The 18,602-nt window shown below is 42.0% G+C and overlaps 2 protein-coding genes across 2 annotated transcripts in view; both read right to left on the reverse strand.

Moving 5' to 3' along the window:
- The window catches only part of RSBN1 (round spermatid basic protein 1), a 38,383-nt gene extending 36,972 nt beyond the window's left edge, over positions 1 to 1,411 (reverse strand). Inside the window, exon 1 of the mRNA XM_037038718.1 lies at positions 682 to 1,411. Coding sequence (XP_036894613.1) covers positions 682 to 1,387 — 706 coding nt within the window. The 5' untranslated portion in view covers positions 1,388 to 1,411. The remainder of the gene's footprint in view (positions 1 to 681) is intronic.
- Positions 1,412 to 3,304: 1,893 nt separating this feature from the next.
- PTPN22 (protein tyrosine phosphatase non-receptor type 22) overlaps positions 3,305 to 18,602 on the reverse strand; it is a 49,051-nt gene continuing 33,753 nt past the window's right edge. The window contains exons 15-21 of the mRNA XM_037038856.1: positions 18,384 to 18,514; positions 17,236 to 17,263; positions 13,847 to 13,927; positions 13,485 to 13,600; positions 10,758 to 10,788; positions 7,774 to 7,851; positions 3,305 to 3,495 (exon numbers count right to left, since the gene is read on the reverse strand). Coding sequence (XP_036894751.1) covers positions 3,431 to 3,495; positions 7,774 to 7,851; positions 10,758 to 10,788; positions 13,485 to 13,600; positions 13,847 to 13,927; positions 17,236 to 17,263; positions 18,384 to 18,514 — 530 coding nt within the window. The 3' untranslated portion in view covers positions 3,305 to 3,430. The remainder of the gene's footprint in view (positions 3,496 to 7,773; positions 7,852 to 10,757; positions 10,789 to 13,484; positions 13,601 to 13,846; positions 13,928 to 17,235; positions 17,264 to 18,383; positions 18,515 to 18,602) is intronic.

The following is an 18,602-nucleotide window of genomic DNA, read 5'->3' on the forward strand; positions in this document are numbered from 1 at the left end:
ACTTTTTAGGGGGCCTAGTGGCCCTATTTCCTAGGATCAAAGGGAAGAAAAACTTTCTGCATCCCTTTCCTGAGAACTAAGACCTAATATGAAAGTTAAAAATTATTTTTACCTCCAGATAAAAAAGAACGAAGACAAACTGCGTCTGACGTTTTACCTTACAGAAACTAAGGCTATCAGTGGATCGAGAAACCTCTCTAAGAATCCAAACTTATTACAGCCCTAAATCATACCAGGGAAGATTTTGGAGCAGTTTAATATTCACTCTTCTAGTGAATATTAAAGCAACCACCAAGGAAAACAGGAAGGCAGGGTTCTAGCTAAAAGCCTTTACTTTAGAAAGGCAGTTTGTAATACCCCACCTACAAATCCCACGCCAAGCACCGCACCGCGGGAAAACCCTGCGGAATTTGAACTCAAACGCTGGTTAAGGCTCTAAGAGGAGCGGGTGGGGGGCCTGGTAAGGGGCTTAGAAACTGACAGCTCCGCCCGGGAGCGAGAAGCCTCAAGTAGGTCAGACTGTGTCAGCGGTCTGAAATCCAGAGTCCACCCCAGCGGGCTTAGGAGAGCAGAGCAGCAGGAGCTAGGCAGGGGTTTGGCGTCTAGCAGTGCTAAAGGGGCGGGTTATCTGTACTGAGAGAGACCCAGAGCCCAAGCTCGGGGCAGTTCGCCTGCTCTCACCTCTCTTGGGGGCCTTGAGCAGAGGCACCCCTCCAGTCCTGTCGCCGTTTTCCTGCTTGTCCTTGTGCTTGAGATCGCCCGGAACGCAGGCGCTGGGGTCACCGTCGGAGCCGCGGTGGTGGTGGTGTTTGTGCCGCTCCTTGTGGCCCTTATGCTTGGGCCCGGCCGCGCTCACCGTCAGGGGCGAGAAGGTGAAGAGCGCCGAGGTGCCTGGGGCTGGAAGCGGGGCAGCGACAGCGGGCCCGGCGGGGGCCAACGAAGGTGGCGGCGGAGGCGGCAGGAGCAGAGGTTTAACGGGGCCTGGGATGGTCGGGGCTGCAGTCGTTGGCGGCAGCGGCCCGGGATGTTGTCGGCTACGACGTCGCCGGTGAGGGGGAGCGAGAGGGGGATCCTGGCTCGGCCGCCCCCGCTTCTCTTGAGACCCCCCACTGCTCACTCGGCGCTGTCGCTTCACTCCCCGCGGCGAGACCCCAGCGTGGGGCTTCTCCTTCCCCTCTTTGTCCGGCTCCTCCTGCGCCGCCACCGCCCGTACTACGCGCACCGCTCCGACCTGCGCAGCCATTTCACCCACAAACACACATTTAAATGGCCCGACCGCCCCCCCGTCCGCGTATCGCGCAAGCGCCTTCCGCGCACGGTCCGCTGGGCATTGAAGTCTCTCCGCCGCCCTCCACTTCTCGGCGGCTCCGGATCCAGAGCTGGACATGCCGGAAGTGACCGTTCCCAGAGCTTCTCCCAGGGCCTGTCCACCGGAGCTCTATTGTAAAGCACGCTGGTCCGCGCAGGGCCTCATGGGAGCGGTAGTTCCCCCAAACCCCCGCCGCCTCCCTGGCTCCCGGGGCGGAGGAGCGGAAAGAGAGCGTGCGCGGAGTCACGCTTCGGGCTGCGACGCAACCGCCCCTGGGCGGAGAGTTACCGCCAACCGCCTTAACGGCCCTAACAATGTTAAAGGCTTTCAGAGTCTGGCGGCGCGTTCCCATTATCATCTTGTGTCCCTCCGTCATTTTACGCGGAGTAGGTGGTCTCCATAGTTACTTTTAGTGTTCGTATTCCTCTTTTAACCTTTGTGAGGTAAAAGAATCTCCGGCCTTCTATCCTTGAACCAGTGATGAGGCGGAGAGGAAAAGGGGGGACTTAGGAATATGGAAAATGAGAGAGGCTTCGCTTTAAAATCGAATGGAGCTGCAATTCAGAAACGTTTTGACCCTTCTGGCGGGCGTTGCCATGGTTACAGCTCCCGGGCTAGCGAGGCAGGTGCGAGAACCTTCTGGGAGCCTGGTGAAGCGCCGCCCCACCTGGCCATCCAGTGCCTGGGAAGGTGGAGTCCCGCATTATTTTGAACACATGCCTACAGTTAGGGAAAAATTCTGGGTGGGGAAACGTATTCTAGTTTTTCTAAACGTTTGTCGAATCGTAAGTATTGCTTACGGGTGCTTAATTGGAGAAGTGTGCCTACCAGAGAACGCGCCCCAAATCGTCACTGTCCACCAACGCTTCCGTCCAGAAATTCATTGACAATTTCATCCTCACTTTAGGTTTTACCTAAGACTCATTATATGTTGGTCCTTGATAAAGATATTTGGAGATGATTGAGTACGATGAAGCACGCAGATAAAATTAACTGTGGTTTGATACCTCTCGTGTTTGGAGACGTATTCGGCTAATTGAACGCGACAGTAACGTTAGTTTAAAACCAAGTTTATTGAGCACCTGTTGTGTGCTACAATAAACAGGTAATACAATTTCATACAATTTACGCCTTAATTTGGCTTCCCAATGAAAAATACTGGAAAACGAATGTTCTTTACGTATTCCATGCTTCTGAAAGTTGGACTTTTTGAAATTAAAAATTAGTCACATCACTTCGGAGAATCCTTTGTAATAATTCATAATTACCCACTAACTTATTTCTTACATAAAATTATATTGGAAAGATGAAATATTCTTAAAATGTCAGATCCATGTTCATACAGAAAAAAATTAATAGTGCCTCTGGTAGGTTGGATATAAATTGCACATGTTTATACAGAACTTTTAAGATGAATAAAATGCTACCAAAAGATAGCTATTTTGTTGATTATTCTTCTAGATTTGGTAATTGAATAACTTTGTTTAAAATGTATCAGGAATGTCACTGAACATCTTGTTAGTTTATATATAAAAAATAAAAGTGATCACAGTCATCATTTGCATTATTTTATTCTCTTAAATATAACTTCTTTTCTTACATTTCCCATACATTTTCCCATATATTTTCTCCGATTTCCCATAACATTTGGGAAGATGTACAAGGTAAACTCCATTTAGGCAAAAATAACTCCCAGGGAATTGTCACAAGCAGTAGTTTTGTACTGCAACCACAAGGTGAGATTTTTAAAAAATTTCTACAGTACATTCTGGCAATGTAGACATGTAACTGAGATCCAATGCTTACAAATCTTTTAAAGTTTACATTTATGGAGAAGTCCAATAAAAATAACTTGCAACAGTGAAAAGTCCATGCCCGAACTGTTTCTCCTGCAGCATCCTCTACATGAGCTCCAGTGATAAACTCTTTCTCTGCCGTTTCCACCCTGATATAAATAAATGTAGAACCTCTGCACTTATTTGTGTATTGCTTTTCTTTTCAGAGCGGTTACCGCATTACCCTGTCTGTTGACATTATAAACATAGAGTACTGATTGCAGCTAGCTACATTCTGGTCATATTGTTTTGCAGGTGCACTTGCAGGCTATAGTCCAAAGTTGTGTTAAATGTTCCAACTTGGTGGTGGGTTCCGCGGTCCTTTGGGTTTCGAAAAACGATTTGCAAAACCTGAGAACAAAAATAAAGCTGAAGGTGAAAAGGAGGAAGGGATTAGGATGTACAAATTGCCAATACTAAAAGCAGTCTGGGGGGAATAGAGTACAGAGTAGGGAATAGAGTCAATAATATTATAATAACTACATGTGATGTCAGATGGATATTAGACTTCTAAGGGGTGATCCCTTTGTAAGTTATATAAATGTCTAATCACTATGTTGTACACCTGAAACTGATATAATATTGTATATCAATTGTTATTGAAAAAAACATAAATTTTTAAATAACATTGAAAAAACATTTTTATACAGAAATAGATATGTGGATTTTAGAGTATATTATTATATATGCAAATACATGGATATTTTTTCAAAAGGTTAGGCAGCATCTTTGATCAATTTAGTAATGGTATTATTACTATTACTAGTAATAGTAGTGATTAATGCTTAACCAATAACAATAGAATACTAATATTTTCAATTTGTAGAACACTTATAAATTTAATAATGGTAATAATTAGATAAAGAAAAGAATAATTAGATAAAGAAACCTGGTATAATAGCCTTTGGTAATTCAATATACATTCTTTTGTTTCAGCTTTGTTGAGATATTATTAATATATAACATACAGGGTGTGGCAATAGTGGGTTTACAGTTGTGAGTACATGAAACAGTTTATTCTTCTATTAATTACTGTATGATTTTCCATACAAATTGTATGGAGCCATTTTCCATATGAACTGCTTTTGCCCCTCCCTATATATAAGTTTAAGGCGTGCAGCATGGTAATTTGAAACACATGTGTATTGCGAAATGATTACCACATTAAGATTACTTAACACCTCCATCCCCTGGCATACATTTTCTGTGCTCATTTCGTTTAAGGTTCACTCTCCCCACAACTTTTAAGTACATAATGCAGCGCTGCCCAGTGTTGGTTGGAGCGTCGTCCTGTAACTGAAAGGTCGCTGGTTTGAATCCTAGTCAGGGCACGTGTGTGGCTAGGTTGTGGGTTCAGTCCCTGACTGGGGCCCATAGGAGAGGCAACCATCTGTTTCTCTCCCTCTCTCTCCCTCCTTTCCCCTCTCTAAGCATGTCTTTGGGTGAGGATTTTGTTTTAAAGTATATAATACAGCACTGTTACCATTATAGTAACTATTGCTGTATGTGAGATCCCCAGGACTTATTCATCCTACAGCCGGAAGTGGGCGCCCTCTGAGCAGCACCTCCCCACACTCCCCACCACCACCACCCCCAGCAAACACCATTCTACTCTGTATCTCTGTAGTTCGGGTTGTTTAGGGGCCACATGTCAGTGAAGACGTGTAGAGTTGTCTTTCTCTGACTTCACTCAGCATGATGCCTTCAAGGTCCATCCATGCTATTGCAAAAGGCGAGATTTCCTATCTTTTAATGGATAAATAATATTCATACACATAACTTTTCTTTACCCATTCATCTGCCAATGGACACTCAGGTTTTTTATGTGTTGGCTATTGCAAATGACGCAGTGAACACAGGGCGCAAGCCAGGTGTCTCTTTTGAGACAATTACTTCATTTCCTTCGGGTATATACCTGCAAGTGGAATTTCTGGGTCATCTGGTAGTTCTGTTTTAAGTTTCTGAGGCACTTTCATACTGTTTTCCATAGTGGCTGCAATATTTAATTTACACTCGCATCCACAGCCTCACCAACACTCGTCTCTTGTCTTTGATGATGCCCATTCTAATAGGTGCGAGATGGTATTTCACTGTGGTTTGATTTGCGTTTCCCTATGATTAGTGATGTTGAGCATCTTTTCATGCCTGTTGGCTATTCACATGTGTTTTGTGGGGAAAATGAAGTCTATTCAAGTTCTTTGCCTATTTGTTAATCTGATTTTTAAAATAAAACCCTTTATCTACATCGTTCACCCACCACCCACTCAACAATAAAACAAAACTTGGAAATTTTGATTTCAGAAAAATAAGCACTATTGCTTTATAAAATTATTGTATTAAATGCACTTATACTTCTGCTTCAGCCCAGAGAGCCCTCAATTACTGAGAGACTATGTTTGAAAAGCTTGGAAAAAATAAAGTAATAAACAATCTTGGAGAACTAAGTATGTAGTTAATCATTTATGTCTCTCCCCCACACATTCCTCCCCACCCACCCCAAAGAAGGAGGATTTGCACAAGGAAGGCTTTTTCTGGGTTCTTGCAAACTATGAGACAAATAATGACTAGGGTTCTTTTTACTTTTCTCTGATGGAGGTATATTTTCAAGGTACTCCTACACTTAGCAACCCTAGGGGTTCAAACTGAGCAATGAAAGATTTGAAATACAAAAGGAGACCAGAGGATGGTGAGGTCAAAGACATTCCTAAACCCTTAGTTTCATCATCTAGCTAAACTGTGGGTGTAGCTGGCAGAATTCATGAAAGCATCGGGTGAGATATTTACTAAAGCATCCAGCAGAGGCCTGGCCCATCGTAGCCCAAGCATTGCTGACATCTAACCCGCTACAAAACTATACCAGAACTGGAAGAAAGGGAGAGGAAGAAAGAGGAAAAGAAGATGAAAAAAAAAGAAACCCAGTAAAATGTATTCATGGTGATGCTAAAAAAAATTGGGGGAGGAGGTGTACATCCTAGTTCCCGTACATTTCACTCCTTTGAGTGGTAAAAAAAGAAAATACATTTTGGACTAAACAGTTCCACACAATAGTCACAAAATCATTCATTCAGTCCACATGGTTGTAACCCAAGCAGACTGAGAGAAGCAGAATGAGATATGCAAGTACTGAGTGTTGGACACTGAGGAGTATGGGCGTTCAGACTTTTTCACCCATCAATTCTCAATCGTTTACAACAGTAGTGAACTCTTTTTTTTTTGCGTGTAGACCTATTCCTGGAAAATTTAAATGTTTATGAACGACTCGATTTTTTAAATTCAAATACATTTTAAGTGAAATATCCTTACAGTTTATATTACCTCCTTATAAAAGAAAGCCAATGAGAAAGTTGTGCTGCTTTTCTTAGTGGATCAAATGTTCAACTTTCAGAAGAAACAGCACAGAGGCAGCCCTCTAGTATCTCATCCTCGTGTTAGACAACCACGTGCTGTCAGGTTAGAATGGCCATGAGTTACTCACGTGGGGTCCCTGGTTCAGGGCAAAAGAAGGAAGCCGGGAACATTTGTGTTCCAGGCAAAATGCAGTGCTTTGCTCATTGTATTCTGTACGAATGTCTTCAACTAAATGATTTCATGAGAATGACTTTTTCCCTCATCCTAACTTCTTCTTATCTAATGATAACATTATAAACCTTTGAGGTAATACAATCCAAATAAAATTTTACAGCCCAAGAAATAAGGTGAGACAGGGACCCAGGAGGGGCAGAGATGACCACCTGCCCACCGAGATCTTCCCTTGCTGCTGCTTCACAAGTGGAATCGGAAATGGGCAACAGTATTATACTTCCCAGCGTCTCTCGCAGTTTAGACTTAGCGCGTGTCTAAATTCTCAAGGGAACGTGAGCCGATGCAATGCTGCCACTTCTGGGCAGTGCCTGAGGACCACCCCTCTTCCGTGCTGCTCTCTCGTCTTGCCCCCTGCCATCTGGATGTGGCAGCAGCCCAGTGTGGGCCATAGCGACAAGGACAATACCACAGAGCAGCGGTTCCCGAGGGGGAGTCCCCAGAGCCTTTCGGGGAGTCTGTTCTTTGGTTAATAATAACTTTTAGTAGTAATGCCCTACATTAATTGCTGCACTTATTACAAAAAAATACATATAGTATACATGAGGCCACCTTAAATATCAAATTATTTTAAGTTTACAGCTGATACTTAGGGGTGATTGGACAAACAGTTCCCTTAAACTGTCAGGACTGTGCTTCGGCTCCTGCTGCTTAATGAGTGATACAAGGGAGCAGCAACTCCTGGGGTTTCTCCACCCCAGCTCTGTGTCTTCTATAACTCTGCTTAGCTACGAACTAGAGTACTGCGGCATCTCAGAATTCCTTTCGTTTGGCTAGTCACATTCATTCGCTACATGCCAACGTAATCATTTGGGTACCTGGTTTATTTTCTGTGAATGCTGGGTCATTTTATGTAATAGAATAGATAGCCCTATGTAAGATATTAAGCAGCAGCGGAGGTCAAAAATAAAAACATAAATTGCATGGAAAAGAATATGAATATAAGGACCGATACGTGCAACCTCAAACCCTATTTAAAGTTGTTTCTCTTACCCTGCAAATGAATAATTTAGGTAATTTTTTTAACTTTGCTGGATAAAACACACGTACCAAAATTCCGTAAGAAGCTGGAGTTATTTGACTGAACAGACTCTGCAGGCTTGTTTGGTGGGGAAGAATTACAGAGATCTAGAAACAAAAGGAAAAAATGTAAGGGAAAGAAGGACAAACTGAGGTAACTGCATCAGACCACATAATTACTGAGACCAAGCATTTCCATCAAAGCAATCATACTCTCACACAAACATATCACTGTCAAATGTAACAAAATATACATGCTTACCAACAGGGGGACACATAATCTTCTCATTTTTGTGTGCATATATATTTCAAAGGTTTCTTTGCAAACAGGTTGTTTGTATAGTAAAACCCAACACTAAAGAGCATCATTGAAGGACTGATGAATAACGGCCATTATATTGTGAAACAGCTTTGGGGGGCACTTGCTTTCGAGTTCGCCTGACTGCATTCTTACCGCTCACACTCACTTTTCAATCATTTGCCCTCCACAGGTCAATGCACGACAGAGTCTGTGATTTTTCTTACACTATTCTTTGCTCCTGGATTACCTTTCTTCACTTTCCATTATAGATGATTCTAGTTAAGCCCAGAATATCCCCAAAGCATTACATTTCTTTGTTTTGCTGTTTTAGCTACTTACAGTCAGACTTAAAATACACACAGGGGTGGGCATAAGGAGGTTGACAGTTGTAAGTACCCGAAACAGAGGCTATTCTTTTATTATTTATTAAGCACATCATTTATTTGTATCACAACTCTAAACCTACTTTTGCCCATCCCTGTATTTCTCTTCCCAGCACCTTAATAATTCATGTATCAGTTTCTGCCCAATTTTAGAACATGTTCCATATTTTATGGGAGCACTGTCTTGCAGTGAAAAAAAAAAAGATAACTTCAGGTTTGTATAAACTTTCTAAGAAACAGCACATAATTGGGGAGAAATTATTAAATAGTCATTTTTGTTTTTCAACATCTCCAGAAAGCAATCTTAGGTCTGCATACTTTTATGCACACATACCTATCACTAGGATTCTAGAAACGCCACCTCAGTCCTAGTGGTACCTGAGCATGAATCACTACAGTGCATACTGGATTCCAATTAGATTCAGTCAAAATATATTTATAGAATACCTCCTATGTGCCATGCATTGGGCTAGGCACTGACAATAGAGACATGCCTAAGAAGTGGGTGCGGGTGAGAAAGTTCGGGAGAGATCAATCATGTCTGTTGCGTACGAGCTGCATACACCCCTCAGAAAGAAAATAATTGTTCCGAAAGAAAATACCATTGTTTTTCTACAACAGGAGACAAAGATTCTGCCTCTGGATCAGAGAGAACTGTTATTTTACATATTGGTTTGTCAGAGATATTTTTATGCCACTGGCCCAGCATTAATTCCTCCTACCTCTGATCCTAGAACTTCCATCTTCCTTTAGGAAACCCCTCTCCCTGGTTGTCAGCTCCCCACTTCTGGTGGAGCTGATGCCGCCCTTAGGTGACCTGTGACTAGGACTGATTTTCAAGCAGGATTTTGCTGTGGTCACACTAGCTGTGGAAGTCTGACCTCATTCGTTATTGGTCAGTGTCCATGTATAACAATTGTTAAATATGAGATAGGACACCATCCTCCTTCATCAGAGCACTGAATACACGGGCAATAATTGGTTCGGGACCAGCTTCGACCACAAACCAGGAAGAGAGCCAGGCTAAGGGAGAGTCAGCAGTCACAGGCCATCTGGAGGGGGAAGGGGACACACAGGCAAATGCACGCAGGCAAGGCTAAAGCTTCAGTATCAATTTTGGAGCCAGATACTGTTCTCCAGGTAAGGAAAAGGGATCAGAGGATGAAGGCGGCTGAGAAATAGAATTAGCCTCCAGCTGGATGATGACCCGGGAGCTCTCACTGAGATGCAAGACTCAGTCCTCAGAGAGCCCCACGTCTCTGTCTGTGCCAGCCGCCTCTACCTCAAGGTTCTGGGTCTTTATCTGAGAGCCCCAAGACAGCACTGGACCTGGAGAAAGAAGGGTTTGGGTTTGGTTTTTAGAAAAAGACACCGGGGTGCTTTCAAAGCTAAGCTGATCAAATCAATCTTCGGCTGGCTCTTCCAGCCGCTCATTTCTTTGCTTTAACTGCTTAATTCTCATGTTTTATACTATACTTTCCTCCTCTCGGAAGGTTTCCGTTCTCTTTTGGCTGGCTCTAGCCACCGTACTTTTCCGTCATACTTCAGCCGTCGGCTGAGAACCCAGTTCATTTTGGAGATCAAGACTAGAACAAGTTTATGGACAGAGAGATAGAGTGAAAACTTGGAAGAAAAGAGTAAGATTCAGCCATAACCCTTCTTACTCCAACACCACCTTACGGAAGTTTTCTCAGTGTTCCCTGTCCCTCCCTGTAACACCAAGCCGCTGTGTGGTCCTGGGTGATGAACCAAGGGGATCAACGCTGTAAAAACTGCATCACCGTGCTTTGTGTACTTTGTAGCTGTAAACAAGGTTTTCTAAGATAATAAGTTCCCACAGTTTTAGTAGTCCTTGGGTTCTGTTTTCATCACAGTTTAGCAAAATAGTAAGCAACAGACTCCCTATTGCTAATAATACTTGGTAAAAATAGAAATGTGTCAATACTTTATTTCATGAAATCAACACATTTGTTTCACAATATGCTTTGCTGTGACTGTTTTCAAAGAAAATACATTTGAAGTTAGACTGCTGGGAATTTTAAACCGTGCATTTGAATAGCAGCATCTTAGGATGGGCAGAGAAAGTGCCAAACGGCTTTCCATTATTCTAGTCTGTCACAGAAGCTCCCCCGCCTCTCCCACCCTGCTCGGTGTTATCACAGTGGAGCCCCGCACGGCACACGGTTGGGGAGTGGCCGCATTCATCACACCCAGCAAACCTCTGTTCAGGAAGAATATTAACTTTCTCACAGAGTGGTTCTGTAAGGAAGAATTAAATCATTATAAAAGCAGTGCCTATGTTCTTAAAAAGTAAGTGTAAAGATGCTTACTCTTTTTCATGTTCCGCAAAATTTTCAAACTCTACAGAAATGAAGAAAAGGAAAATGTTAATTTTTCTGTCTGAAATTTCAAAAGACTTTCATCGAGTAGAAATACAGACTTCAGTCAAAAGGATTAATTTCCTTTATTTTTTTTTAATTTTATTTACTTATGTATTTTTAGAGAGGGGAAGGAAGAGAGGGAGAGAAACAACATGTAGCTGACTCTCATACGCCCCCTACTGGGGACCTGGCCTGCAACCCAGGCATCTGCCCTGGCTGGGAATAGAATTGGCACTCAATCCACTGAGCCAGCCACACTAGCCAGGGCAGGATGAATTTCCTTTAAAAATAGCTATCACAATGCACAAAACCATTTTTCCATTTTGCCATTTGTAATTCAGTGCAAAGTCTCCACTTGATTTTATCCTGCTATTTTTCCCACCCATCTGAGAATAACCCTATGAATTTAGAAATTCATCAGCTTATGAGGAAAACACAGAGTTCGCCACTTCTCCTTTTTAGGACGATTCAAGAACCCAGAATGGCTCCAGAAGATGGCTGTGATCCATAGCCATTCCTGTGCTAGCCGAGGACTTTTATTAGCCATATTCTGCACTCAGTTTACTCAGGTCCTGTCCATAGCGTTAGCCACGCTCCTCCCTTCTCTTGTAAACGCATAAACCCATGTCCTCTGTGCCCTCCATAGTGGAACATCTAGCTTATCTCTTCCGGGACCCTACCCAGATTTCTCTGGTCCACATACCCTCAGCAGGTCCGTTTCATCTGTCCCATGGCATTCTATTCTCCCTGACAGTTTCCATATTGATTCTTACATAGCCATGCTGCTGTATCAGCCGTGCTCTTTTCAAGGGCAGATGGATGTTCTTTATGACATTTCTGTTTTCCTCACACCAAACAGAAATGCAGTCTTCTATATACTAGATCTTTAATCAATTCCTTTTTCTTGAATTTTTTTTAGATTTTAAAAAATAGATCATTTGTTTATAACTCACACCCTGGTAGTAAAAACACAACCAGGCTGGGGCCATGGGCACAGGATGCAGTGTGCAGGCAATGCCTTGTTAAGTTGTGTGCAGGGCACCCACACGGCTTTGTGAACCAGCGTCACCCCAATACATTCAATTAAACATTGTTTTAATGCTACCATTCTTGTTTTCTGTCTACCCAGTTTCTAACCCTCCCCACACAGATACCTGTTGTAGCCTTCCAGAGTTATGTCTAAATATGTAATACCAATATAGATTCTATTTCGTTCCTTTAAAGCAAAACTTAATAAATTTATATATATAGTGAGAAAGTCCTCGTTTTTTTAGCTGCATAGTATTCCATTGTTTGCACATACCATGGCTTATTTAATCAGTTTCCCTAATGATTAATTAGGATTTTTGTTGTTCCCAATAGTCTGCTTTTACAAATAATACTGCAGTAAAGAGCCTGGACACAGTTCGTTTCATACGTGTACACCCATCTTTGCAGGATAGACTCCTGGAAGTGGATTAAAGGGTAGATGCATTTGATAGATGTCACTCAACTGTCCTCCAGATGTGACATCCCCACCACCAACACAGGCGTGTGCTCACATCCCCACGGCCTGCCTTGCAGAGCACGTAGCCACACTTTGGAATGTGCTGTTCTGACCAACAGAAAACGGTACGTCCCAGCGTTCCTAATCTGCACATCTCTTATGATGAGTGAGGGTGAATGTATCAGATGTTTAATGGGAAGACCATGAATATTTATTTTTGTTTAAACTATCTGATCTACTTTTTTGCCCACTTTTCTACTAGGGTTATTATTTTCTATGAATTTCTAGGAATCTTTATACATTAAAAAAATAGCTCCTTAGCTCCGATGCCAGATGCAGATATTTTTCTCCAATTTGTCCTCTGGCTTTTGATTTTTAAGGTGATTTTAGTTTCATCATGCAGAAATTGCCTATTTTATTTAGGAGAATGTACAAATCTTTGTTCTTGAGGTTCCTAGATTCTGAGTCATATACAGGTCGTTTCCACTCCCAGGTCGTAAAATAATCTCTGCCAGTTTGGGGGATTTTTTAGTCCTTTTTCGGTTGGTTTTGTTTGTTGCTTGTTTCTTGTTTTTTTTTTAAACATTTCAACGTTTTACCCCCCCTAAACTGCATCCTGGTACAGCTGTGAAGCGTGGGTCCTAGCTCTTTCTTCAGGTGCATATTCCGCTCATCCCAGCACAGTTACCAAGAGGCCCATCTTTAACTACACACTAAATCCCTGCATGCATTTCAGTCTGTTTCTGGACTTCCTGTCCAACTTTGTTGGTATGTGTTTTTTTCATACATCAATATCATACCATCTTAATTATTGAGGCTTTACAATGTTTTCCTAGCTGGGAAAGCTACCCTCCTTCCACTGCTTTTACATTTATTTTCACTTTTTCCACTTTTCTGGCCATCCTTGCTCTTTTCATCCTCCCATGTGAACTTTGGAATCAGTTTGTCTTATTCCAGAAAAAAAAAAGTTGATGGTTTTACTGGGCATGGTTTAAGCTAAGCTGTTTTTTTTTTCCTTTTTGGTTTCCTTCTGTTATTTTTGAAAGTCGAAAGACCAACCATTTCAGTGAAGCTATATAATCTAATTTTTCATCTTAATGCTGGCAGCTGGCAGGGGTGGGAGACAAGGGGACACACTTTCAGCAACGAAAGGCTTCTGGCATGTTTCCATGAACTCCCATCGTCGTTACCTTACTCCTCGTGAAACTTTTTCCAGGGGTCTTCAATGTCTGTTTTGAAGATGTCGAATTTTCTGCGGTGTTAGGACAGCTAGCAGAATAAATCTCCATGGGTTGAGCCTGCGTACCTAAGAAAGAAAAATGTTTTGTTACATAGCTTCTTAAGCTTTCAGGTTTTATATAGATATATATTCAGTAATCTTTGCTTGGAGTTTTTATGCATTATTTTTTACCATACATTATGGGATTTTTCAATGTATTATTCTTATTTAATCATTCCTTGTACCTTTCTCATTTAGGTTCTGCTTTATCATCATTAATCTTTTAACAGCCTTGTTTTTAGAACTTTTTGGAGAGAAAGCACTGCCACTTACAGTCTTCATCAGCAAGTAAGAAGGACTCCGGGGTTCTTTCTGGGAGTGGAGGTGGGGGCGAAGAGCGGTCTTCTTGCAGATCTGTGATGAGTGCACAGCAAACAAAATCACTCGTCACTTAAACGTCTGAGGTCAAGACCCCTTCGGGCTTTGCATGCCTTTTCTGACTATGTATTTATTTATTTATTTATTTGAATTGTATTTTTCCCCATTCCCATTTATCCCCTTTTACCCTTGTCCACCTCCACCTACACTCCTCCCCACCCTTTCCAATTTTTCCTTATGAACCTACTACCACCAAATTAAAAATTATCTGAACAATGACTGGAGCCTCCAGAATTTTGTTCTTCTATCTCTAACCACCGAGACTCGGATTCACTGCAAACTTGTAAGCTCATTTACAAAAGCGGTTTTCCAAAGAAACTGAACCGGAAGTTGATTGAGCCTCCAGGTCTCACTACCATTTTATAGAGCTGGCTGGGGAAGAGGAGCGGGTCCAATGTAAGAAAGAGGTAAGAAACATATAAACCAAACACAATGGGTAGACTTTGTTTGCATTCAGGTGCAAATAGACCTATGGTGAAACGGCATCGTTAAGACAATTTAAGAAAACTGAACGTGTCTGGATATTAGGTAATACTAAGAAATTAGTTCATTTTACTGGTGTGATAATGCTGTCATAGTAGGTTTAAAATAAGTGTTGAACTGTTTCATAATGGGGCTATTTTCCCCTGATATAAGTCCTAAAGACGCAAACGCTGTTCTGTTGGCAGGAGCTCCTTACCACACAGCGCTGAGTACAATGATAAACTATTTCAGTGTCGTCTGAAAGTGAAGATGCAGGGAAGTGCTAGTTTCACCTGTCTTTGGTTGTTCGGTTTTTTCAGGTCTTAGTATTTGTCTGTACAGCAAGTTCTCCTGTTTATCCCCACACACTGGGTGAAAGCAGAAGTCAAGTACGATACAGTAGTTGCTTCCGGCACCCAACACAATAACTGGCATGCGGTAGGCATTTCATAAACATTTGCTAATGACGTTAGGTAGTGTATCACCTATTTTGCTATTAGGAAATACTCTGAAAACTTTTCATTAACAGTATACTGCCAAATATCTTCCTAAAACACCATTTCCATCTGGATACTCCCCCAGTGAAGGGCCTTACAATGCTCACTGCCTGCTGCACCAAATATAAATTCTTCTGCCTGACTCACTGCGTGACAAAACACAGGTGACAAACTGCTGTGACTGATAGAGTACACTCACGGTGTCCTTCAGCCACCGTCGATACCTAATTTCAAAACATTCTCATCACCTGGAAGGGAAACTGAGTCCACACTCCTCTAGCGATCTCTCCCCGTCCCCTCCAGAGCAGACTGGCGACCAGTTCTGCGTATCATCCGCCTCGCTTTTAAGTCCTTTAGAATCTTCCCACGTTTTACCTAGCCCCATTGATTGTCCATATTTCCCAGAAGAAAGCCTCTGTTGCTGTTAAATTCACCTGCTCACCACTTGTCACGCATATTTCCACCTGGGCGTCACTTTGACCCCGCCCCCTGCCCCTGGCGTTCCTCCTCCATCACTCCGTCCAGCCGCAGTCTTGGGTTTCTCTCCTCCACCCAGTGAAGCCTTCCTTCTTTCCTACACTCTGGGTGATTATCAGCACGGCCACACAGACGGCTGCTTTATCGTTCCAGATGAGTATTGAGTTTGTCTACCCGATTCCAACATAAGCACTAAGCAGTGCCCTTTCTTTCTCTCTCTTTTTCTCAAGGAAAACTTTCCACTATACTTCAAAGCAGAGAAATTAGTACAATGAACCTCCATAAACCTGTTCCACAATCTTCAAGATTTTTCCAGATTTGCTCAGTTGTACCGTTTTACCCTTTTTCCTTTGCTGAACTATTTTAAAGCAAATCTTCTATGTTCTTCACAGTAAATCATTTTTTACAGTCAATATTATTTTATATTAGTTCAGTGAACAGTGTGGTGGTTAGACAAGCATATACTTTACAAAGTGCTTCCCCTGATACGTCCAGTGCCCACCAGGCACCGCACATACTTATTATGAGATTAATGACTCTATTCCCTATGCTGTATGTACTTCACATCCCTGTTAGTTACTACTTCACGACTAACAATTTGCACTTTTAATTCTGCTGCCTTTTCCGCCCAGTCCCCAGTCCCCCTTCCCTCTGGTGACCGTCAGCCTGTTCTCGGCATCTATGAGTCTGTTTCAATTTTGCTCGTTTATTTTGTTCTTTAGATTCTGCATAAAAGTGAAACCACCTGGTGTTTGTCCAAGCAGCGCCCCGTCTTATATACCTTCCTAAAATGATATAAGGCACCCGGAAAATGCTCGCTTAATAATTATCTAATAAAAAGTATAATGGGTAACATTTAATGAGCGCTTATCATTTGACAATCCCTGTGCTTAAAGTTTCATGTGCTTCATCACACTTAATCCTCATGGAAATCCTCTAAAAAAAGGAGTTCTGGTATCCTCGTTTTATTAAGGAGAAAAATTGATAGAATATATCATTTAACCAGGATTATGCATTTTTTAAAAGATTTTATTTATTTATTTTAGACAGAGGAGAAGGGAGGGAGAAAGAGAGGGAGAGAAACATCAATGTGTAGTTGTCTCTCATGTGCTCCCCACTGGGGACCTGGCCTGCAGCCCAGGCATGTGCCCTGCCTGGGAATCGAACCAACATCCCATTGGTTTACGGACCAGTGCTCAATCCACTAAGCCACACCAGCCAGGGCCAGGGTTATGCTTTTTGATAACTATCAGTACTTTGGGGATTTGAATTAAAGTCTTATTGACACAAAAGCCAAGTTTTTAAACCTTTATGTTATACTACCTATTTAGGTACAATGACTATGGTAAGTGAATGATATGTTAATATGAATAAATATGTTAAGGGCACCTACCACCTGTTATGGTGTATGGAAAGTACCTATCAGTGCCCAGTAAACATTAGCCGCTGCTGATGTTTTCAACACCTGAGACGAGCAAAGCTCAGGGAAGCCCTGGAGAAACAACGGCAAGTTAAAGATCTAAACGGCCACAAAGAATATTTAGAATCACCTTGTGAATAATGATGAAACCTATAAAATGGAACTGCCGCAGAGGTGGAAGAGATACTAACTAAAATAGTTTTTTTAACGGGCTATATATTGAGGGACAGAATCTTAAAATCCTGTCTTCACCCTGCCCTTGACAACACTCCCACCCTGGGGAAACCAGAAATAAATCAATAAACAGTGGAAGCCACTATGAGAACCTGACATCTCCTGAGGTGAACTACTCTAAGCTTAATGAACCATTCCTACAGTACAAACACTTAGGACTAAAATATCACCTACAGCCAAGAGAGTTTTTTTACCTGAGTTGGGACGCTGGAGTTTTACACTCTAAAAAAAAGAGAAAGAAAGGAAAAGTGAAACAACAATATGTGCACCAATTTAGAAACTCAAAGCAATACGTGGCATTTTTGAAATTATATTGCACATACCGGTAAGAGATAGAGAGGAAAGGTTGACCCTATTTTTTGTGTGTGACTTATAAGTGTGCTGGATTATAAAAAAAAGCACCGACTCTTAAAGTAACTTTTGTATGTTGTGACAGTTAGTCCTAAACTGATCCTGTCTTGACCCATTTCCTTCCTAAGCAGAACATTGCCCTGAAGTTTCAATGGGTGGTAAGTTGTTGAAATTGAAGTTACTTCACGGCATCGGAGGAGGAGGGACTGCCCTTTGCTCTAGGAGTTATTAAGTGGAAGACCATTGTATGCAGCATATTATCAACAATAATAATGCCAACTACCAGTAACTGAAAAGTATAATTAAAAAGGTAGAGAATATTTGCCTATCAGCATTGCTGTGGTAGGCATGCTTAAACGTTTCAGTTAATTACTTTTCTGGTCTCTGAAATTGTAGGATAGTTGGTTCATAGAATATATACAAATGCATATCAGATTGTCGAAAGTCCAGGTTTTTTTTCCAGAAGCAGAGAACATTATTTCAAGAGGTTTAACTCGGGTAATATGGACATCTGTCACTCAAAAAAAAATTAGTCTCTATAAATACTTTATCACAGCTAACACAATACAGACAAACAAGTGACTATTGCAAACAAGCTATCTACTTATGAAACATTTCTTTTTGATTTAACTATCCTTTAAGAATCAGCTCAGATGTTTCCACTTTGACTGTCTTCCTTGACCACTTCCCACCTGAAGGGACTCCCACACTTCCGAACCTTTTGTCTTTCACACGGAACTGGTCTTATTTGCCTTGTGATAATAAACAGACAAAAATACTTGTGTATTCCTCCTATAGCTCCACTGCTAGACTATACATTTCTTAAGGGCAATGACTGGGTCCTATTTGTCCGCCATATACCCTAGCATGTCATTTCATAAGCAGTATCTAATTAATATTTATTGGTAATTAATAGGTGTTAGAACTATAAGGAGTAGGACTTTAATCTGTTGAATCCAAATGAGTAGAGTCAGGAAAAAAAGTTACTGACCTTGCTTGGCCTGAGTGTCACGGAGTCACTGGGTCTGTTGGATTCAGATGTTCCACTCCGTCCTAGTGGGCTTCCGATTTCTGTCATCACGGCTGAAGGTGAAGACTTGGGAGCACTCAGTGGGACTTCTCCTGGAAGAAAGTAAATACGGAGAGCCAGCTCTTCAGAGAGCCCTGTTACTCAGCACACAGAACACTGAAAGGACGTGGGAGGTTGCCT

This window comes from Sturnira hondurensis, unplaced genomic scaffold (assembly GCF_014824575.4).
Source record: "Sturnira hondurensis isolate 20B ecotype Veracruz unplaced genomic scaffold, ASM1482457v3 Scaffold0024822, whole genome shotgun sequence".
NCBI classification, from domain to species: domain Eukaryota; kingdom Metazoa; phylum Chordata; class Mammalia; order Chiroptera; family Phyllostomidae; genus Sturnira; species Sturnira hondurensis.